The 23581-nt window shown below is 44.8% G+C and overlaps 1 protein-coding gene across 4 annotated transcripts in view; it reads right to left on the reverse strand.

The window, feature by feature from the left end:
- The window catches only part of SLC6A2 (solute carrier family 6 member 2), a 48062-nt gene extending 25266 nt beyond the window's left edge, over positions 1-22796 (reverse strand). The window contains exons 1-5 of one of the 4 annotated variants that reach the window (XM_087877094.1): positions 22670-22777; positions 12926-13431; positions 10245-10537; positions 2263-2394; positions 317-548 (exon numbers count right to left, since the gene is read on the reverse strand). In XM_087877094.1, the coding sequence (XP_087733220.1) occupies positions 317-548; positions 2263-2394; positions 10245-10530 (650 nt within the window). In that variant the 5' untranslated portion in view covers positions 10531-10537; positions 12926-13431; positions 22670-22777. Of the gene's footprint in view, positions 1-316; positions 549-2262; positions 2395-10244; positions 10688-11295; positions 11455-12925; positions 13432-22669 lie in introns of those variants that run through there. The other 3 variants (XM_034426525.3, XM_034426526.3, XM_087877095.1) reach the window with 3 other exon arrangements.
- Between the last annotated feature and the right edge of the window lie 785 nt (positions 22797-23581).

The following is a 23581-nucleotide window of genomic DNA, read 5'->3' on the forward strand; positions in this document are numbered from 1 at the left end:
GTTGAGTTGCTCTTTCTTAGTGGGGTATCCAAAATGACTTTATAGCTGGAGGTACTGGGAGATGTTACTTCGGGAGCTGCTTTGTGGTACTCAACGCTGACTTTCAAAATCTACCTGGGAAAATTTCGTTATGATGTCTCCCCTTGGGGATTTGCATTGTGTATAAGACACACCTAAATTTTCATCCCCTTTTAGGGGGGAAAAAGGTGTGTCTTATACTCCGAAAAATATGGTACTCATACACCCAAAGTTAGAAAATGCTGGAATAGATCCAGGAATGCTAGAGGGCACAAGCCCTGGAAAGCTTCAGACTTACTCATAAAATTCAGCCGCGGGAGTATTCTTGAGCTTGGCGCTAACATTGAAGAATATAGAATTATTGACTTTGGGGTCTGTGCAGTTGGGGGTGTTCCAATGATTATTGCAATGAACCCAGGGAAGCTCCCCCATGGTGAAGGAGGCAAACAGGTAATAGAGAGACCAGGCAATGATAACGTTGTAGTAGAAGCCGACGTAGAGTGCTATGAGGATCACAGCATAGCCCACGCCTGAAGACGAAGGAAAAAGAGATTATACACAAAGTTGGTCACCGACCTTCATTGGGAATCAACTCATTCATAAGATCAAAGAAATATCACTGCTCTCTGTCCCCAGGCATAAATCTGATGCAGAGTTATTGTGGTTCGGTGTAAGGAACGGGATCTCTGCCGTACAGTATTGGTTCACATGGAAGAATTAAGAATCTGCTATTCTAAGTATAGCAATAGCCATAGCATTTAGACTTATCTCCCTGTTGGGCCTGTCGGCCGCTGGCCCCTCCAGCAGCCGAATCAGAGGAGGGGGAGGAGGTGTGGGAGTCAGGGTCAGCATCAACCTGAGAGCTCCGAGGGGGAAGAGAGAATGGAGCTGGCAGAGAGAGAGAGAGAGAGAGGTGGAGCTGTCAGCCCTCAGATGGAGAGTCAACAGCCTCCAGGTCTGGAGGTGGCTGATGAGGAAGAGGAGGAACAGCTGGGTCCAGTGCCTGACACACGAATGCACAGAAGGCAGAGGAGAGGAGAGCAGCGGAAACCTATGGGCTGATCCTTGGGACGGAAGTGCCACTGCTGCTAGAGAAACCCCACTCTAACTCTGGGGATAAAAGGCAGGGGGCGGAAATGAATAGATGTGGCAGACAACTATTCATTTTCCGGCCGGACAGACTTGTTAACCTGCAGTGAGAGAGAAACTTTTTGCCGGGGCTGCTGGCACTCCTGATAAAGGAATCTTTGAGTTAACTTCAGAGGGTTTGTCGTGTTTGGGGAGCTGGGACAGAATAGCCCCATGCCATCACTCTGCCAAGCGACTAATCCCTACAACACTGTCAAACTATCCAAAAAGGCAGTTACCATCATTATTCTCATCTTCCCTATTCCCTATCTCCTTTTCTTCTTATGACTATAGCTTGGTTGTTTGTATCTTACGATTTACATTGTTTACTTAGTATCCTAGTATGATTTATGTTGATTGCTTATTTAGTATCCATGACTATCACGAAGTCTTGTATCTAATGTTTTATGATAAATGTATTTTACAATGACTATGTTAATGTTGCCGCAATTGCTGTAGGTAGATTGAGAGCTTACGCGCCAGAAACAAATTCCTTTTGTGTCTAATCACACTTGGCCAATAAAGAATTCTTTATATACCACCTCACAGTGCTTTACAACCCACTCTAAGCGGTTTACAGAGTCAGTAAGTAGACTCGGGACTGTGGAAACTAAATATATAAATAAATGTCTGCAAGAAAACAACCAGGCTCAGAGAGCACCAAGGACCCCTCCTCCTCCTCATCATCATCTTCCTCCTCCCCCCTCATCTTCCTCTTCTTCTTCCTCTTCCTCCTTCTCTAACTCCATTCCCTTCTAGCACTGATGATGTTCCCTAGTTGGGTCATGAAATGTCTGCAAGAAAACAACCAAGCTCAGAGAGCACCAAAGACCCCTCCCCATCATCATCATCATCTTCCTCCTCCCCGCTCATCTTCCTCTTCTTCTTCCTCCTCCAACTCCATTCCCTTCTAGCACTGATGATGTTCCCTAGTTGGGTCATGAAACGTTTGCAAGAAAATCTCCAAGGACCCCAGAGTTCAATCCCGAGCTACAAATATTCTCTTCTTTATGGCACATAAATAAAGGCTCAGATCGCCTTCAACCCTGGCACAACCACTGACCGAAAGCTGAAACATCCATGGTACCCCGAATAGGTTGAAGACTTTGGATTTACCTTTAAACAATGGGCAGATTTTCCATACGGTAGCAGCCCCTTCTCTATTATACTGGCCTAAAGCAAGTTCCATATAAAACAAAGGCATTCCTGCAATGATGAGGAAGAGGCTGTAAGGGATGAGGAAGGCACCTGGAAAGACAAAAATAAATACAGATGAAAGAACTGCTGGCTTGCATTCTTATGCATTAAAGTCCCCTCCCCCCCCCCCGAAGAGGATTGCATTAAAGAATTTGCTTGGAGTTTCTTTGTTTCAGCTGTTTTTAAAGTCATCTTCGATCACAAAGAAGCAGCTGTTGCAGAAACATAGAAAAGAAGAGTATTCAGAACATCCTTGTTTCTTTTTTTCTAGACCTAGCCTCTTCATCATTCCCCACCACTACAAGATAAACTTTGGTAGCCTTCACTCTCGATAGATTTCTGCTGTTATTGCAATATATGTGAGAAAGAAAAAGAAAAAGGAGGAGTAGGAGGAGGAGGAAAAAAGAAAGAAAGAAAGAAAGAAAGAAAGAAAGAAAGAAAGAAAGAAAGAAAGAAAGAAAGAAGGAAGGAAGGAAGGAAGGAAGGAAGGAAGGAAGGAGGAAGGAAGGAAGGAAGGAAGGAAGGAAGGAAGGAAGGAAGGAAGGAAGGAAGGAAGGAAGGAAGGAGGGAAGTCCAAGTAGCAAACTCACCAGAACTATGGCTTAAAAAACTCTTTGCCCATTAATTGTCATTTCCATCAGTCTATTAATGGAAACAGGCAAAACACTCTACTGGATAGAGTATCTAGTATCTACAAAAATACTAGAGCAACAGGATGTGCTAACATCAGGGTGAGGGAATGAAGGATCTTTTGTGGCTGTAGGTCACATGTCCCAGGTTGGCTGAGGACAACGATATGGATTGGAGTGAGCCATCCGCAGACTGAAGGCATTCTCTGCAGATATGACTGCCGGCGGAAAACCTGCCACTTTCCACAGGTATCCCCTTAAGCTGCTGCAGCACCAGAAGTTCAAGATCTTACAAGTCAGTCCAAGATACTCCAAAGTCAGATCAGATTATCCTTGTTTCCCAGTTCTCTTCCTCAATCCAAGTACAAACTCAGCGTTGTCCTTTTCTGACTATTCAACGATCTGTTTGCTAAGCTCTGTGCACTCAGACAAAATTCAATTAAACGAGCAGTATTTCCAATGGAGGTTATAGGATATGAATTTTACTAAGCGTGTTCTTTCCCTACCCTCTCTCTCTCCCTCCCTCCCTCCCTCTCTGCATTGGAGTGATAGCTCCAGAACTGAGCTGAGTAAATTCAGCAGCAGCAGCCCTGGGAAACCAAATGCCTTCTCCCATCAGGATACAGATAATTTAAATATCAAAGGGTAGCTACAGCTAATGGGAGATGTTCAAGTTCAAAGAAAATAAATCTGGAGAGATTTAACTCATTTGTACTGGAAGGAAGGAAGGAAGGAAGGAAGGAAGGAAGGAAGGAAGGAAGGAAGGAAGGAAAAAGGGAGGGAGGGAGGAAGAAAGGGAGGGAGAGAGGAAGAAAGGGAGGGAAGAGGGAGGGAGGAAGGAAGGAAGGAAGGAAGGAAGGGGGGATGGATCAATGAATGGAGGCAGGGTGGGAGGAAGGAAGGAAGGAAGGAAAAAGGGAGGGAGGGAGGGAGGGAGGGAGGGAGGGAGGAAGGAAGGAAGGAAGGAAGGAAGGAAGGAAGGAAGGAAGGAAGGAAGGAAGGAAGGAAGGAAGTCTGCCGGATGTGTTCAAAAAAAGTCAAAGGAAGGAACAACCAGATGAAAACTCTAAGGAGGTATTGATGACCAACATGGCTTATTTATTTATTGAAAAAAATCTATCTCTTAAAGTTCTTTCCTGATTTTTATTCAAAAGGAGCAGACTTTTCCAGCTGAGGTTCAAAATAGCAATCCACTCTCAGGCTCCATGTTCAGAGGACCCAATAAGGTGGACTTGGTTGACCTCACAAAGACCAGATTAATATTTTGATGGGTGACCACCAAGATATTCCACTTTTGTTTTCCAGGTTTGGAAAGTATCAAGTAAAGAAAGTTCTGATCCACCATAATACCCACCCACCCCCAAAAAAACCAATGTTGAGTTCCTAGAAAGAGTGCAAAGAAGAGCAACAAAGACGATCAGGGGTGTACAGGATGAGTTGAACAATGAACAGCAAAGGAAACTGGGTATGTTTAGCCTAAGGAAGAAAAGGATTAGAGGAGATCTGATAGCATCTTCCAATACTTGAGACGTTATCAAAGGGAACTGTTCCCTAAAGCATCTGAGGGCAAGACAAGAAGCAATGGAGAGAGATCCAGTCTGCAATGAAGGAGAAATTTCTGACAGGAAGAACAATTAGCCAGTGGAACAGCTTGTCTCGAGACCTTGTTGGGTGCTCCATCACTGGAGGTTTTCAAAAATAAACTGGCCAACCATTTGTCCAGGGTGATACAAGGACTCCTGCGAGTGGCGCAGTGGCCTAGAGGCAGAGCTCTCGCCTCACAATCAGGACGCTGTGAGTTCGATCCTAGTTAGCAGCAGGTATTTCTCTCTCTGGCCACAAGGAGTAATTATCTGCTGCGAACTCTGCATTGGCAACAGGAAGGGCATCCGGCCAGTAAATACTCAGCTCCATTCATTTGCCTGGACTCCACCCTGATATAAGGGAATACAGGTCATTAAAAGATAAAACAAATATATATATATATAAGGACTCCTGCCTTGGACAGGGAGGGTTGGAGTAGAAAACCTTCACGTTCCTTTCCAACCCTCAGAACCTACATCTTTGAGACATCTAGTGCAGTGAGAAGTGCAATGACTTAATGTTCCATTTCCCTTCCTTGATTCACCCTCAACCCTCACTCCTACATTCCCCCGCCTTGGAAAAAGGCCTTGCAAAGATGCAAATGACACCCAGCTGCTTTACTTTGATCCTACAATCTCCCTCCTATGCTCTGCCCAGCGCTTCCTCCTCTTGTTTTTCCAGACCACGTGACTGGACATCAAAGCATTCATTTTGTGAGCCGTAACCTGAAAAGGCAAAACGGTACACAGAGAGGGATTTTTCATCCACACCTCAACGTTTTGGAAGAAGCGCTCGGGGACCTCCAAAGAAAAAATTTTAAACCCCCCACAAAAATGTATTTGTTCTTTCTCCAGTTTAGATATTTTGTGTGTGTGTGTGTTTCTCCTGTGAAAAGAGAAGAGGCAGCTTTCAAGATTTCTGGCCATATTTTGGAAATCATTTCTTTAAAAAATAACCTTCGGACTAAGTTTTTCTTTTTAATCACAGGAATATGAATAAGGTATATATATATATATAAAACAATGGCTACCAACCTGCCTTCCATTGAGGACCTGTATACTGCACGAGTCAAAAAGAGGGCTGTGAAAATATCTACAGACCCATCACATCCTGGACATAAATTGTTTCAATTCCTATCCTCAAAATGACACTATAGAGCACTTCACACCAAGACAACTAGATACAAGAACAGTTTTTTCCCGAATGCCATCACTCTGCTAAACAAATAATTCCCTCAACACTGTCAAACTATTTACTAAGTTTGCACCACTATTAATCTTCTCATCGTTCCCACCATCCATCTCCTCCCACTTATGACTGTATGACTGTAACTTTGTTGCTTGTATCCTTATGATTTATATTGATATTGTTTCCTGATTGCTTATTTGTACCCTATGACTATCATTAAATGTTGTACCTTATGATTCTTGATGAACTTATCTTTTATTTTATGTACACTGAGAGCATATGCACCAAGACAAATTCCTTGTGTGTCCAATCACACTTGGCCAATAAATAATTCTATTCTATTCTATTCTATTCTATTCTATTCTATTCTATTCTATTCTATTCTATTCTATTCATATATATATATGCTTTTAATCATGATCAATAGATCATAATTGCTCTGGGAAGGTGAAATTTGAATGCTTGGCTTCTAAGTGATGCTTCATATTTTTCTCACAGTTTTAAAAGAACATTGTCATGATCTGAAGCATCTCTTTTAACAGAGCAACCAAGTTGCTGAGTAGCTTGGACTTTTTCGATCGCTGGGTTCCTAAATAGTTATTTTTGCAAAAGATTGAGTGGTCCACCTTGTGGTCTGAAGCTATTCTTGATGCATATGTGTACACATACATGATGCATAAGGGTACACATACATGAAGAATATGGGTGTGTGTCAGACCTCAATTACATAAGAGTCAGGTTCAGTGAGAGCAAACCACGTCCATCCATTAGACCCCAATTAAGTAATAGGAGATTCGCCAGATGTTATGCAGTTGGCAAAACATCAGAAACAAATCCAGTTGTCTCAAGAGCCATCACCAGGTGCTCTCTACGACTCTAAAGCTGCCATCCAACTTTTGAGAACACAAATATCTTTTTCTGGCTACCAAGAAAAAAAAACACACACACACACACAAACACAGACACACAATCTGCATTTTTAGGTTTAGTTTCAAGGTTTGCACAGCTAATCAGTCAATGTGCATCTACCTTTTGCAAAGTTTTCAGAGCTAACTATCAACGTCTCAAATCTGTGTTCTGTTTCATTTGAGATCAATGCAGGGGTGGAATCCAGCAGGTTTTTACAGGTTCTGGAGAACCGGTAGTGGAAATTTTCAGTAGTTTGGAAAACCGGCAATTGCCACCTCTAGCTGGCCCCAGAGTGGGGTAGAAATGGAGATTTTGCAATATCCTTCCCCCAGGAATGGGGAGGGAATGGGGATTTTGTAGTATCCTTCCCCTGCCAAGCCCGCCAAGCCACGCCCACAGAACCGGTAGTAAAAAAATTTGGATTTCACCACTGGATCAATGGTCCTTATTACATACTGTGTGTTCAATTATCACCAGGCAACTGGGCCACCCCAAGCACCATAAAATAAAAGCATTTTGTGCTGCCTAATCTTCTCTGGCAACAAGAGAGTTGCCAAGCTCTCTGTTCCACCAAGATGGACTGGCAGGTGCCCAGCAAGGCCTACAGATGGTGTCCCTCCAGATAGCTTGTGGATGAGAGCATGTCAACAGTAGGTTCAATCCTCTAGAGATTGGCCTTGTCTCTGCTTGTGGTTTTCCAAAGACTTTCCCATCTTTGCCCTCCATTGTGGTGAGGCTGTTGCCCTCATCCATCTCCAGACCATTTCTGGAACAAGCTTAAGAGACTACAAAGTGGCTCCAAAGTCCATGTCTCTCTTCAAGCTGGCATGATTTCAGTAGAACTTTAAAACTGTGTTATGGTTCATCTCATGTTTCTTGGAGGTGAGGTCACATGACCTGGCTGGCGTTAATGTGATCAGAGGGTGTGGACCCCTCTGGTTGAACTGGAAGACATGGACTCAGAGATTCTTCCAATTTATTATTATTATTATTATTATTATTATTATTATTATTATTATTATTATTATTTATTGAATTTCATTAAATACATTCCATCTTCTTAAACAGTGGACCTCTAGGTGTTCTGCTCTGTTCTCTCCTCGAGCTTGGAGAGAAGGTGTTTCTTCAACTATGTGGGGGAGGTGATAGGCACAAAAGGAGCTCAGGTGAGAAAGTCCTCATGGAAATAAGATGTCTGGTTTCCCTTTCTCTCTCTCTCTCTCTCTGTCTGTCTCTCTGTCTCTGTCTCTGTCTCTCTCTCTCAATCTATCACTCTCTTTCTCTCAATCTTTTGCCCTCATTTAACTCATTTGTACTGGAAGGAAGGAAGGAAGGAAGGAAGGAAGGAAGGAAGGAAGGAAGGAAGGAAAGAAGGAAAGAAGGAAAAAAGTCTGCAGGATCCAAAATCCATGTCTCTCTTGAAGCTGGCATGATTTCAGTAGATCTCTCTTCTCTCCTCCCCCCTCCCCCGTTTCTACCTCCTCCTTTTTTGGTGTCTTTCCATTTGCTCCTCTATTTCAACTTATTTTAACTCAGGAGGTATCCACATGTAGTATGGCAAAATCAACCCAGCAAAACCTACGCAGAGTCTCAAAGTCAAACCAACCAACTCTAGATTTCCTGCAGAACCTGGATTGGGGAATGTCCTCCCCACTTGATGGTGACGCATCCAAAGGGTCTGGCTGAAAACCCAAAGGAGACAACCCATCATCTTTGTCCATCAACAGTAGCACTTCTACAAATCCCAACCAGAACATTTAGCAATGACTCAGAAAAGATGCCAAAGAAGGAAAGTCAGATTTAGCAATGCGGACATCGCTCTTTATACCAATTATTCATTCTGAAACAATTCAAGAAGAAGCTAACAACAGGCAAACTCCTTAGTAGGGACAAATCTATTGAGAAGCAATAGCCTACAATAGTGTACAATAGTGTACAATAGTGTACACATGTACAATAGTGCACATGTACAATAGTGTACACGAGATTTACTGTATATTATATGAGAACACAGGAAGGAACTTCAGAAGCTGTGCTACGAAACACCAGTCCATTTCATCTCTGGATTTTCTACATCAATAAATAAAATGTACTAAAACTTGAGGAGTTTTCAGACTGAAGTTTTCCCATAGTTTTCTCAGGAGAACATGAGATTTTTCTGGAGCCATTGTGGTGAACTACATCCCTCTATCTTCTACTACAGCTGTAGTAACTAGCAATAGTCCAGTTTCTTCTCAACCAAAGCCTCATCCCCAGCCTTTTTTAAAAAAAATACGTGTCTTAATTTTCCAAGTGGTTATGTACTTGAAAACAAAACTGGTTGCTTTATAACCTGGAACTCGGCAAGGTGTGTGTATGTGTGTCTTCGTTGCTGGAACCCAACTTTTCCCAAGCCAGCAATTTTGAAAACTCCCGAATTTTAGCCATGCTGGCTGGAAAACTTGAGAATTGCATCTGGATGGGCATTGTAGCCCATTTTCTGGAGTCATTATGCTCAGGGTGGCCTCAAAGAACTGCAGTGCTTTCTTAGAAAATGACTACCATGTTCCCTCCACAGGCGACAGTAGAGGGAAGCGCCTTTAAGCAGAGTCCAAATTCACAAAATTCATGCCAGATTACAATATGGAAGCAGTTAGGGTCCCCATCCTCCTTCCGTTTCCCTTCTGGGAGAAAGCTACTTTTGAACCCAGTTCAACATTTTGGGACAAAGAATCCGAAACAAACGTGGGATGCTTCTGTGGCCACCAAAGGAGAAGACCACCGAAAACGTGGACTGTACCAAAAGCAGAAAACAAATTAAAACACTACAAAAAGGGCGCACAAAGGAGTCCTACATGGGAGGGAAGAGCCCGAAGGACGGTTATTGGAGCTTCTATGCTCAGAAGCAGTCTATCACCATCTCCGGGTGCATTTCAAGAGCAGTCTAGCTGGCCAGGGCAGGAAGCGTAGTACAAAGATGGCCTTTGATCTGAGCTTGCAAAAGAAGCTGGGAAGGAAATCAGAAATAAAGTCTAGCTGAACTTTTAAAACTTGTCCTGCTGAGATAGGTTATGAGTTTAGAGCTCTAGCAGACTAAAAGACCAAATCCTTATGGATGTTGTTGTTGTTGTTGTTGTTGTTGTTGTTGTTATTATTATTATTATTATTATTATTATTATTATTATTATTATTATTATTACTACTATTATTATTGCAAGGTTCCTTCAAACCAGGGTGCCATCTCTGGATCTCCAGCCCAACTCTCCAGAGGAGAGAAGTCCCAAATAGAAACTGTGACTTTGTAAAAAAAAAAAAAAAAGCCTCCCTGTGTACCTTTCTCAAGGAGAGTGGGAACTGACTCCAGGTGTGCCAAACACACCCATACAATTACACCCCCACCCACCCCCGTCCTCCGAAACCAAGAAACACCAAGCGCCAAAGGGAAGCCGGATGGCCGGCTTCCCTCCGGCTTCCCTCCGGCTTCCCCACTGAAGTGGAGAGGATGGGATATACCGACAGGTTTTGGGATGGGTGGGTGGGGAGGGCTGCAGATCAGGTCCCCCCCCCACGCCCCACTCACATCGGATGAACTCGGGTGGTCTTCGGACTTACCTCCTCCGTTTTTGTAGCAGAGGTAAGGGAACCGCCAGACATTGGCCAGATCCACCGAGAAGCCCACCACGGAGAGCAAGAAGTCGATCTTCTTGCCCCAAGTCTCGCGCTCCTGCAGAGGGGCGCCGGCGGGGCTGTACCCGGGACCGGCGTGCTCCAGGAGGTGGCTGCTGGTGTATTGCACCCCGTTCTGCTCCTTCACCAGCAAGAGCTCCACATCTTTCTTGGTCGGGGGAGACGGCGGCAGCGCAGAAGGCTCCTCCGCCTGGACCAGAGGTTTGATCATCTTCGCTCTGGAGGTGCGAGAGGCTGGAGTGGGGGTGGGGATGGGGCGGGGGAGGGAAGAGGAGGAAAAACTCAGCGGAGAAGAGCCGGCGAGGCGAGCGAAAAAAGCAGGAGCCGCTGCGCCCTTGGAGAGCCTCTTTCCAAGAGCGCAGCGCAAAGACGCGCCCGCCAAAGGGAGGAGGGCGCCGGGCCAGCAGAACCTCCGGGCCAGAGGAGCGTCCTCCGCCCCCTCCCTCCCTCCCCCCACCCCACACACTCCCATCCGCCTCCAGAGACCACCACCCGACCCCGGGGAGGGGGCTTTCCAGGTCGGTCGCTTCTTTTCCACCACCCTTTCCAAATTAAAAAATAAAAAAAAATCAAGAGGGAGCTGTCAAATTTTAAATTTAACAACAGAGTTGGAAGGGACTTTAGAGGTTATCTAGTCCAACCCCCTGCTCTAGGTCCCCCTGGAGACCTGCCCTAGGGATTCGAAACCGCCAACCTTTCTGATTGACAAGCTCAGTGTCTTAGCCACTGAGCCACCTAGTCAGGCTTTTTCCTTCTCTTTTCTGTCTCTTTTCTTCTCCTCTTAGCTGAGACAGAGGACCCTTCCGACTTGGGGGTGGGGGGGGGAGAAGATGTTTGCGGAGGACGGAGTGGCGAAGCCGCTGTCCCGGTCTAACTCACCCCCATCCCACCCACCCCTCGTTACTCCAATCTCAGCAGCATCTAGGACTCCCTAGGCCCGAAGGGGGCAAATGCGGCGGGTTCTAAGCGACCCCACCCGTTGCTAGGTATTCATGGCAGTTCAAACTTCGACGCGCGGAACCGGGCAACTGCTTAGCGAGGGACGTCGTTTCCCAAAGGGATCCGAAAAGATTTCTGTCTCGTCCGGAGGAGAAACTCTGGGCCGGCTCTCGGAAGCCCGAGATTCTTTCTTGGACCCTGAATGGGCCGTTTCCATTTATATATACACCCCGGGGGTTCGGCCTCGCCTCCCTTTTAAAGCTAACCACTTCCAGCAGAAAAGTTGCCTGTTTCGACACAACGCCCCCCCCCCCCAAAGCTCCCTGAGGTTCACGCTTCTGCTGTTCTGGGGCTGCATAAATAAATAATAGAAAAATAGACATTTCCTTTCGGGAAGAGCAACCGAAGGACAATCGAGGAAGGGCACAACTTGTGACAACGAAGCGGTCCCGTTTTTTTTTTTAAAGTTTCAGAATCCGAATCAAAGGCAGACTTTTTGTCCAGGCGACTCGAGTTGTGTAAAACATTCTCCAGAGCTGCAGGAGGGGTGGAAAAACGCCTAATAGCAATCGGGATTTCTTTTTCAATGGGAGGGTTGTATGCCCAACTTGATGTAATCCGATTCATAATCTAGAATTTAGGTGTGGTTTTAAATCCCCTGTATGTTGGTGCTATAGTATGTTGGTGCTATTCTTTTCTCGCCTGGAAAGAATCTCTTCTTGCAGAAATTCACAGAATGCCTAAACTTGTCATTCTATAATGCAGTAATTTCCCAAACTGAGCTGCAAACTGCCATTTACATGTTGTCGGTATATACAAGCCAGAAAACAATACAAGAACAGAACCCAAATGGCTCCAGATTCACCTGGATCGAGGGGCAAGAAACAGTGAAATCATGAAACCAACTTTAGTGATACATTTTTTTAAAAAAAGTGTATTCCTGCATTCCTTAAAAGTCAGTGTAGTCATGAGATTTGTTTTCTTTCTTCCTTTTTTTTAATCATCAGGTTTAATGATAGAAGGGAAAGCATTTTCCCCGCTATTTTTTTTTTAAGATAAAGGTTATCTGAACAGCATCAATGTTTTGCCTTACCAAACAATAACTGTGATCAACATTCAAGCATCACATCACTCCAAGGTTAGGTGTAAATCTTTTCCTTAGGCAAATATCTCTTACTTTGCTTTTGGGGTGATCAGAATGTGGTTTCGGATGCTACCCAGGTTTCATTTTGAAGTAAACCAATCTGAATTTCATTTTCTTTTCTTTCCTGTGACAGGCTGGCTAAAGTGTCTTTAGTAACCACACAAACACACACAGGTGTGCAATCCAGAAATGCCTAAGAGACTAAACAACTTGCAAACCCTTGTGTGAAATTATGACTAATTTCACCCAAGATTATAATTTTTTTTTTATAGAAATGTCGGCAGTCCCACTGGCTAGGAGGGGAAAACTGGTCCTCAATTGCTCACACCTGGGTGCAACACCCACCCAGAAACACCCCCATGCATGGTCTGTGGGGTTTCTGCCACCCTCTGATCTCTCCTGCCAGTTCTCGCTGAGAACCTTCTTGCTGGCATCACCAGCCAGCCACCCAAGATCTCAACTTGATCCCAACCTCACTTACCTTTCCTGATGATGCCAAAGAGAAGTCCTTACAAAGACTCACCGTTAGCCTGTTCCACTATTTCAGGAGATGCTAGAAAGATGGTCCATTCCCGCCCCCCCAGTTGAAGGTGGGGGTGGGTGGAAGGCAGAAAGCAGAAGGATGGCTGAAGTCCTTTCTGAATGATCTTCTTCCTCCTCCTCAGGACCAGGAAGACACTGTGGGCAAGGCACCGGAGAAGTGTTTTAAACCTCTCTCCATGATTGAATTACTGGATTGATAAAGCTTCACAGATGTCCTGCCCTGCAGCAAAGCTTCTTCCAAAGAAGGTTTTAGCCTAGAGTAGCTGGTTCTCTTCTCTGCTGCTCCTAAAGGCCAGAACATCTGATTTCCAAGGCAGGGAAAGAAGAAAGAAGAGGGGGAAGAAAAAAAAAAACCTTGGCTTCTAGACTTCTTGAATTCTTGCCTTGGTTTCTTTCGGTGAAGAGTAGATGGCTCTGCTTTGTTTCCTCCTGAGCTTCTGGGTGGGAGAACACCAGCAGGCTGGTAAATGTAATATCAGCTGCCCCCTCAAGGTACAAAGAGAGAGAGAGAGAAGTCCTCAATTGGATTTGCTCCCACCCCACCCCACCCCAAAGCAGGCTTAATCTTGAATCTGTCAGGACCAAATTGCACCTAATCGGGTTTGACAAGAGTTTCAATTGTTGGCTTATTTGCTTATTTACATTTAGGGAAAGAGATTTAAAAGAGCGACCAACTTCCACCAACTCTGGGCACTTTTCCTAAGAAAAACCCAAGAGAATAAAATAAAGTAAATAACATATGGTATGCATTCAGTCTGGGGGTGGGGGGGGGAGGGGAAAGGGGGTGGGGGAATCAAACAAAACAGAACCAAATCATACAGGAGAAAACTATGTGCCCAATCTTCCAGGCAACCTAGGAGAAGATCCGGGACTTTAGAGACTTTCTAAGTATCTTCAGGGCAGGGCCCTTCGTTACTGTTCTTTCATTGATTGTTGTTAGCTGCTTCTTGTGAGATGGGTAGCCATATAAATGTGATAGATAGATAGATAGATAGATAGATAGATAGATAGATAGATAGATGAGAGAGAAAGATGATGGATGGATGGATGGATGGATGGATGGATGGATGGATGGATGGATGGTAAAAAATATATGAATGATAGATAGATCATAGATAGATAGATAGATAGATAGATAGATAGATAGATAGATAGATGGATGATAAGTAGGTAGGTGGGTAGGTAGGTGGGTGGGTGGATAGATAGATAGACAGATGAGAGAGAAAGATGATGGATGGATGGATGGATGGTAGAAAATATATGAATGATAGATAGATCATAGATAGATAGATAGATAGATAGATAGATAGATAGATAGATAGATAGATGGATGATAAGTAGGTAGGTGGGTAGGTAGGTGGGTGGGTGGATAGATAGATAGATAGACAGATGAGAGAGAAAGATGATGGATGGATGGATGGATGGATGGATGGATGGATGGATGGATGGTAGAAAATATATGAATGATAGATAGATCATAGATAGATAGATAGATAGATAGATAGATAGATAGATAGATAGATAGATGGATGGATGGATGATAGGTAGGTAGGTGGGTAGGTAGGTGGGTGGGTGGATAGATAGATAGATAGATAGATAGATAGATAGATAGATAGATAAGAGAGAAAAAATGGATGGATGGATGGTAGAAAATAGATGAATGATAAATGGATCAAAGATAAATAGATAGGTAGATAGATGATAGATGATGGATGATAGATAAAATCAATTCAAATCAATTCCTGTTACTTCAGAAACTAAAATTCCAGTTGGAGACCCCAACCCTGAACCGTCAGGAGTCGGAAGCCCTGTTGGATGCTGAATGATCCTCTGGGTTAATTGAGGAGGATGGCAAAGAAAGGGTGGCGCGAACCAAGGCTCCATCTCTAAGCCTCCAGCTCCATAACTGACATCTTGGAAAGTGGTGCTCCCTTGGAGCACGTTGTGTGAGGACAGCCTGTTCCGCACGACACCAGCAGCCCCTTCTCTTACATCCCCTGCTTCACACTCGGCATTGAAAATGGAGGTAGGCCCCCACCAAATTCGTCCACCAAGTTAAGGCATCGTGCTTTACTAGAGGGACAATGCTAGCGGTTTTGCAAAGCTTCCTTTACAGAAAACCAACCTGGATGATTCACAGTGGTGCCAATGTTTTAATGTTCTGTTTACCTCAGGGGTAAACCTCAGAATGTATCTGCCCTCAGTGTGGAAGGGATTGCCACTCTCGAATTGGCCTTTTTAGTCACACTAGGTTTTAGGACCTCTTTCCACAGCACGATACCATAGTCTTTTGAGACTGAAGGATGCCAATGACCTCAGGGGTGGGCTTCAAAAATTTTACCAAGGGGTTTTCTACCCAGTTGCTGGGTGGGCATGGCTACGGTGGGCGTGGCCTAGTTGGCCTCCTGCACCATGGCGGGGAGCAGGCGTTTTTGCCCTCCCCGGGCTCTGGAGGTTTTCCTTGAGCTTCCAAGAGGGTGAAAATGGCCCCTCCCAGGCGCCAGAGGCCCTCTGGAGGCCGGAAATGAACCCATTTCCAGTCTTTCTGAACTTCTGGTAGGCCCATTTTTTGCCCTCCCCAGGCTCTGGAGGCTTTCCTCGAATCTCTGGGAGGGCGAAAACAGCCTCTTGAGGCCCATTTCCAACCTTCCCAAAATTCCGGTAGGCCCGTTTTTCGCTGTCCCTGACCCTCTGCGCGTGCCCTGCACTTACCTGCATCCAAAACAGGCCGTGTGGAGACTCCTGGGAGAGGTGGAGTTGGGTGGGCGGGGCCAGCCAGGAGTGGGATTTGGGGGGTTTTCCAAACTGCACAGAATCTTAGCTAGAGGTTCTCCCGAACTCTGCGAGCCCCCAGCAGCCCACCCCTGATTTACCTGCATAGAATGGGAACAAGAGCCTTGGTAGTACAGGGGTTTAAGGCACCCTGTTATTAAGCTTATTAAGACCAGCTGCCTGCAATTACTGCAGGTTCGAATCTCACCAAGGCTCAAGGTTGACTCAGCCTTCCATCCTTTCTAAGGTAGGTGAAATGAGGACCCAGTTTGTGGAGGCAATAAGCTGACTTTGTATAAATATACAAAAGGATGAAGGCTATTGCTGAGCACATTGTAAGCCGCCCTGAGTCTTCGGAGAAGGGCGGCATATAAATCAAATTTTTAAAAACAAAAACAAAAAAAACAAGGATTTTTTAATTTTTCTAAGTCTTACAACAGCTCAGGGCTATTGCAGCGTCTCTTCGCTCTTTCTTCTCAGTGTTTCAAGGTTGACCACAATTTGGATGCGCATCATTATGATTCATCTTCCACCGCTTAGGAGAGATTGACAATTTGAGACTGCACAAAGAGTGCACAATTGCAAGAGGGGAAAATGGAGAGATCTTAATCTCTTGGCCAACTCACAAGTTACTTGGGTTTTGTTTGTTTGTTTGTTTGTTTGTTTTTAGGTCGTCCTACCGCAATGCTTCTCCTCAAGAACATATTGATGATGAAATCCTTGGAAGTCTTCACAGAAGCATCCCGAAACTCAACCACAACCATTTCCTCCCCAATCTGCAACATGCTGTTTGTGTTTTGCACCTCTGCATCATGCTCGCTGCTTACTCGGACGAACGAGGTTGCAACGATTGAAAATGCTTCCGTAATGTTGGATGCTCAAAGGCTGAAAGATCAAATAAAATCCCAACAGGGAAACCGATCCAAGAAATCATTTTAATCTAACAAGACCTGCTGCATTGCTCTGCAAACATTAAATGCCAGGGGTGATAAAGTCAACTAGCTTTTGGCTAGAAAGGTAGCAGCTGTTTAAACACGGCTTCTTAAGAGTTAGAAGAAGCTTTAAAACGAACGAGACCCCCTTCATTCGATAGAAAGAGCACATGATAAGAAATGATGTTCCCTTGGGGTGGAATTGTTATCATTTGCGCCAAAACGAAAATCAGTTTAAAAAATAGATTTTTTTTCAAGGTTCCCTTGCACATCTGTGCTAGTCGTTCCCGACTCTAGGGGGCGGTGCTCATGTCCGTTTCAAAGCCGAAGAGCCAGCGCTGTCCGAAGATGTCTCCGTGGTCATGTGGCCGGCATGACTCAACGCCAAAGGCACACAGAACGCTGTTACCTTCCCACCAAAGGTGGTCCCTATTTTTCTACTTGCATTTTTTTACGTGCTTTCAAACTGCTAGGTTGGCAGAAGCTGGGACAAGTAACGGGAGCTCACCCCGTTACGCGGCACTAGGGATTCGAACCGCTGAACTGCCGACCTTTTGATCAACAAGCTCAGCGTCTTAGCCACTGATTCACCACATCCCTTAGATTTTTTTTTTTAAAAGATACTCCTTAACTCCTTTCCTTTATGCATCTGGAGTGGAACAGAAATGAGATCAGTGCTAAGACGCATGGACTTCCTTGCAAGCATCTGCAGTGGAGTATGAGCTATGCCAGAGGTGTCAAATTCAATTTCATTGAGGGCTACATCAGGGCTGTGGTTGACCTGGGGGGGGAGTGGGGGGTGTGGCTGACTGGGTGGGCATGGCCAGCTGGGGGGGGGGGCGTGGCCAGCTTGATGCCACTCCCCAAACTGCTGGCATGTTTCCTCCTTGCATTGGATACACCGGGCCGAAGCTACGCAGGTAGACCAGGGCAGCCCCGTGGGCCGGATGTGACCCCATGGCGGCCTGGATGCGACCCATGTGCCTTGAATTTGACACTCCTGAGCTACGCAAAACTTTGGAGATTGGACTGAAACTTGGCCGAACTTCTAAATCAAACTGTATTTCTGAATTGAATCAGAAAGTTGAGCATGTTTGTCCTATTTAGAATGTATGAACACACATTAACAACGGGAACAAAACATGAAAATTGGGCACTTGACTTTTTCCTGAATTGGAGTGAGAGTGGAGATACAGCACTAACAAATTGCAGAGATCCAAGTTATTTGCCAAAAAAAAAAGCAGCTTGGCCGCCAGTGACAAGTTTTACCCTCCTCTGTCATGGATTGGTGCAAAGACTGTTTCCTGCAAAAAATAAAATAAAAAAAATCAACAGAAGGGATCTATTAAGGCATGACATCAAGTTTTGTAAGATGGGAGATGCTGGCTGATTTTCAGCACAACCTCTTAGGCATAACTCTTTAAAAAAGAAGAAGAAGAAGAAGTTGGTGTCATTTTGTAAAAAGATGTGCATAATGAAAAACATGACCCTTGGCTGATGATGAAACTTGTGGTGTGAGGATCTTCATATTTTGAGTCTTGGCTGAAGGACAAGGTTCTTGATGAAAGGATGGAAGAGACTCAGAATGCTGCATAGCTTCCTTGAGTTTCCTGTGGTCTATTTTATTTTTTAAAACTCAACATGCACATTTTGCCAATGAATCCTTCATCAAACTACATCTGAGGTGATTTCTTGTTTTCTCTTCCTTGGTCCTTCTTTTTAAAGCAGGACTGAATGTTTCTCCTCCATTTTTGAAACTCTTCTTCCACTCCCTTGGAATAAAATGATTTTATTTTATTTTTTTTTGCTCTTGATATTTTGTCTGTGGGTAGTTTCCCTTCTCTGGCTGCTCAGCTACTTGGGGAATCCTTGTTGTCCCGCCCTTCATGCTTCAGTTTTTCATGCTTCATGCTTCAAGCTTCAGTGAGGTTTTTAAAGTCAGCCCAGGAACCAGAAAGACCTGTCTGGCACTCTGCAAAGTGAGGGAGAAGTTGGCAATGGACGAATATCAGTGTTTTCCAACACTTGGAGGAGAAAAGTAGGAACCAAGCGGTCAATTTGGTTCCTCATAAATTGACATTCAGAACAAGACATTCTGGAGAAGTTTTCCCAACTTGGCAACTTTAAGATATGTGGATTTCAACTCTCAAAATGCTGGGGAGATGAAGTCCACACATCTTAAAAATTGCCATGTTTTAAAAACACTGCCCTAGGAGCTTCAAGAGTAAGTACATCTATAAATAAGTCCCTTTCAGAGAAAGAGGGAGGGAGGGAGGGAGGGAGGGAGGGAGGGAGGAAGGAAGGAAGGAAGGAAGGAAGGAAGGAAGGAAGGAAGGAGGGAAGGAAGGAAAATAGAGGTGGGGAGGAATGGAAGGATGGAGGGAGGGAGGGCAGGGAGGGAAGGAGGAAGGAAGGAAGGAAGGAAGGAAAGAACGAAGGAAGGAAGGAAGGAAGGAAGGAAGGAAGGAAGGAAGGAAGGAAGGAAGGATGGATAGAGATGAGGAGGAACAAAAGGAGGGAGGAAGGTAGGTAGGTTGGTAGGCAGGTAGGTTCTGGGGATTTGAAAGTCTTTTGCATTTGAACAGCAAAAACCACCAATATGAAAGAATCAAGTTATTAATGCAAACTACAGAGTTGGAAGAAAGTCAAGCCGAACAGTTTAAGATGGTATTGAGAGTGGATAGGAAAGCAATTCCATTTTGTGTTTTTGTGGTTGTGTATCTCTCTGATGGAATTAAGGCAACAAGATGGATGCCTGATAGGATAGTGAATTCTGGATAAAAGTGAAAGGAGAGGAGACTACCATGGAGGAAATCTCTTCTTTGGCCAAGGGCCAACTTCCATTGGCATCATTCATTGGGGTCTCCATGCCAACCGTGGGTGGGGATGAGGCAACAGGAGGAAAGAGGCAAAGCCAAAGATGGGCAGATCACCTATTCCCTCTCCTCTTTGTCATCTCCAGCTTCTGTTCTTTTCCATGTTAGTTTTTTATGAAACAAAATCTGAACTCCACCCATGCTTTCAAAACTGCATTGAAGGTGAGATGCTGCCCACCTTTAAAACTAACTGCAGAACAAATGGTTGTATTTGTGCTGGCAAAACCCAGATGCTCTTCTCCTCAACTGTAGTCCTGCCAGTCATATCCATCTCCTGGAGAGCACCGGTCTTCTTGGGTTGATTGAATTAAGCCCATCAAGGCTGAGAAAGAAGCTGGAAATTCACCATCCAAGGTTGATGACGAGTAAGCCATTTGTCAACTCTGGCTAGGACCAATATTTTCATAATATTTGATTATCTGAGCAGACTTCTTGGCTCTCCTTGATGATTGCTGGGGGCTGCGGCCAAATGAAGGGAAAATGGCAATTGGATTAAAGAGTTGAGATGCTTTATAGGATTCAGGTGGACATCTCTGTCCTTAGGGCTCATGGGGAACCAAGATATCATCTTTTTGGGAAATGCCCAGAGAATTGAGGAATGGTATAATTGAGCCAAAGAAATCTTGGTTTAAGTTAGATTAAGGTGGACGGATGATCGGAAAAAAGCGTTAGAAGGAAAAGCAATTGTAAAAGTAGCTGATCTAAGAAATGGGACGTTTCAGTACAAGAAGGAAGAGAACTTCTACGCAGATTATATATCACATGAAGAGATGGTTGCCTTGTCTTAAGGGATTGTTAATTAACCTATAACGGAAGAACTTAGGAATCTATATATATAAAAGTGAAAACCACTCACGCATTAATCACAAAATCTCCAGAACCGTAAAGCCTACAAACTTGAATTTTCCCACGTATGTTCCTTTTGGCTTCTAGGTGCTCACTAAGAAAGGATTTTTCGAAATGCCCATCAGAGCATTAGTATTTCCTATATTATGATTAACAGGCTCTGATGCTAAGGAGTTGTACTCCCCCTCCCTACTTCAAAAGAAATCTGTTACAAATGCAAAACACAAGCAGAGGAGAGGAGTTTCAGTTTTACTTTCACAGCAGCAAGCAGCTTTACTTCAGAACAGTTGAGCTAAGCCATGCCCAGCCTCCTTCCTGTCTCCTTCTTGCTCACACAGCAAATACTGTTTGAGTTTCCAAACACTCCTCAACTCTCTCACACACTGACAGGATGCTAGCCAGATGAATACTGATGAATGCTGCAGGCTGGAACATTCTACTCCCCCCCCCCGTTCCAACTGCCAGTTGCATTATATTAAGACATTCTGATGCTATGGAGTTATACATTCTACATTAAGTTTCAAGCTGCAAGTGTCAATTTTTCAAGCCCGAGCACATGGTTTCGTAGCGAAGCATGGGTGTCCAGATAGTAGTCCTATAAATCAAGCAGATCTCTGAATTTTTTCAGTTTGAAGGTCATATTAGGGGCCAGAGAAATGCAATAATAGGTGGCCCTCCTCTTCTTCGTGGCAGCCCCTCAGATATTAGAAGATTGCTATCATGTCACTCCAATCATTCTTTTCACTAAACTAGACGTACCCAATTCCTGCAACCGTTCTTCCAGTTCCAGAGGCGTTCTTGCAGCCTCCAGTCCCCAACTCCCAAGCAGAGCAGACAGTCCCAATACTTTGCTTGTTAAGGGAAGCAATCCTAAATGCATCAGCTGAGAGGGACGGTTGAGGTGTTGGCTTGTCTTCTTCATCTCCAGGAAGAGTGGACATGTAGCAAAGGATCATCTTAAAATTGATCTTAAAGTGGATTATCTGCCCTCTAAACATCTAATTCTGCGCCATCAAGTCATTTATGACTCTTAGTGACCACATAGATTTTCTCCATGATGATCTGACTCTGACATGGTCTTCAAGAATTCTACTGATCTTTCCCCCCCCCCCCTTTGTGGGAAACTAACAGCGCATGATTCTTGGTTCTCGGTGCTCTCTGAGCTTGTTGTTTTCTGGCAAATGTTTCATGACCCAACTAGGAAACATCATCAGTGCTACATGGGAGGAAGGTTTGTGGAGGAGGAGGAGGAGGAAGAGGAGGAGGGCGGCTGAAGGGTCGTTGGTGCTCTCTGAGCTTGTTTTCTTGCAGACATTTAATGACCCAACTAGATAACATCATCAGTGCTAGATGGGAGGGAGGCTTGTGGAGGAGGAGGAGGAGAAGGAGGGCGGCTGAGGGGCCCTTGGTGCTGTCTAAGCTTGCTTGTTTTCTGGCAAACACTTCATTACCCAAACTAGGTAATATCATAAGCGCAATTGTCATCAGTGGCCACGAGAGGGTGATGGTGCCTCACTTCTGTTAATCACTCAGACCCCTTAAATTGCTGATTGGGGATAATTAAATCAGTTCCCTCAAGATAGGTGCAAGATATTTCATTCTCCATCATGACACCGGACTAAAAAGCTTCTAGTTAAAGGATGAGAATCTTCTGGGCCACGTTAATTACATCAATATCAGGATGCAACTTGCATTCATTTTTGCCCGTTGCAGAAAGTTGCAGAAAGCAGAGGGTTTTACGACTCAGCCCTTGGTGATTTATTGGCTAATTGATTATTTCTTAAATAACTTTGGGTTATAAATGAACCTGGTTCGAATTGTGCAGAGGTTTAGACCACTAGTGGACCTACTGATCTAGTCTTGCCCAGTTTCAGGAGATAAGCAGTCTAGATCCTGGTAAGCACTTTAAATCAGGAGATCTCACAGCTGTTAGTTAAACTAGGAAACTAAACTTTGATGATGATGATGATTTTTTAAGAAGACAAAGATGATAGCAGTGACTCACCTGCACAATGGTTCAGAAATGTGAAAAATTAAAATCTCTGCCAAGAAAATGGCACAGGAACTGAGAGCTCAGCAGAGAAAACAGGGCTTATACGATGTTTTCACAAAAAAGTTACTAGAATATACCACCACAGGGCTGGAAGAGACCTCAGAGGTCTTCTAGTCCAACCTCCTGCTCAAGGCAGGAGACCTTATATCATCTAGGTCAAAATGATTGTCTGGTCTATGTTTGAAATCCTCCAGCACCCACAACTCCAGGTAGCAAGCCGTGTTCTGCTGATTCATCATACTTACTGCCAGGAAATTCCTCATTTCCGGGTTGAATTTCCTTCTGATAAGCTTCCTCCCATTACTTCTTGTCCTATCTTCTGGTGCTTTGGAGAATAAGCCCTCCTCTCACTGGTGGGATTCAAAAAGTTCTACTACCGGTTCTGTGGGCGTGGCTTGGTGGGCATGGCATGCCTTGGTGGGCGTGGCTTGGTGGGCATGGCAGGAGAAGGTTACTGAAAAATCCCCATTTCCTCCCGATCAGCTGGGACTCGGGAGGCAGAGAATAGATGGGGGCGGTCAGAGATGGTATTTACCAGTTTTCTGAACTTCTCAAAATTTTCACTACTGGTTCTCCAGAACTGGTCAGAACCTGCTGAAACCCACTTCTGCCTCCTCTCTTTGAAAGGCCCTCAAGTACTAAAATACAGTTATCATGTCCTCCTTAAGCCTTCCTTTTTGATAGGCTAGACCACCGGTGTCAAACTCGATTTCATTGAGACCTGCATCAGGGTTGTGTTTGACCTTGGGGGGGGGGGGTTTCAGGTGGGGCGTGGCCAGCTTGACATCACTCGTGTCAGGGAACCTGTGTCCTGAGTGCTCTGTCAGTGAAAACAGACTCCCGAGCTCAGTTTTCGGCTGCGACGGCCTCCTGCAGTCCTCTGCCAGCAAAAATGGCGCTTGGGAGGGCCATGCGCGGCCCTCGCGAGCTCCATTTTCAACTGCGACGGCCTCCTGCAACCCTCTGCCAGCAAAAATGGAGTTCAGGGGAGGCCGCAGGTGGCCCTCATGAGCTCAGTTTTTGACAACAGCCTCCTGCAACCCTCTGCCAGTGAAAACGGAGCTCGGGAGAGCCATGCGCGGCCCTCGTGAGCTCCATTTTCAACTGAGACAGCCTCCTGCAACCCTCTGCCAGCGAAAATGGAGCTCAGGGGGCTC

This window comes from Pantherophis guttatus, chromosome 11, assembly GCF_059756535.1.
Source record: "Pantherophis guttatus breed Tessera chromosome 11, ASM5975653v1, whole genome shotgun sequence".
Taxonomy (NCBI): domain Eukaryota; kingdom Metazoa; phylum Chordata; class Lepidosauria; order Squamata; family Colubridae; genus Pantherophis; species Pantherophis guttatus.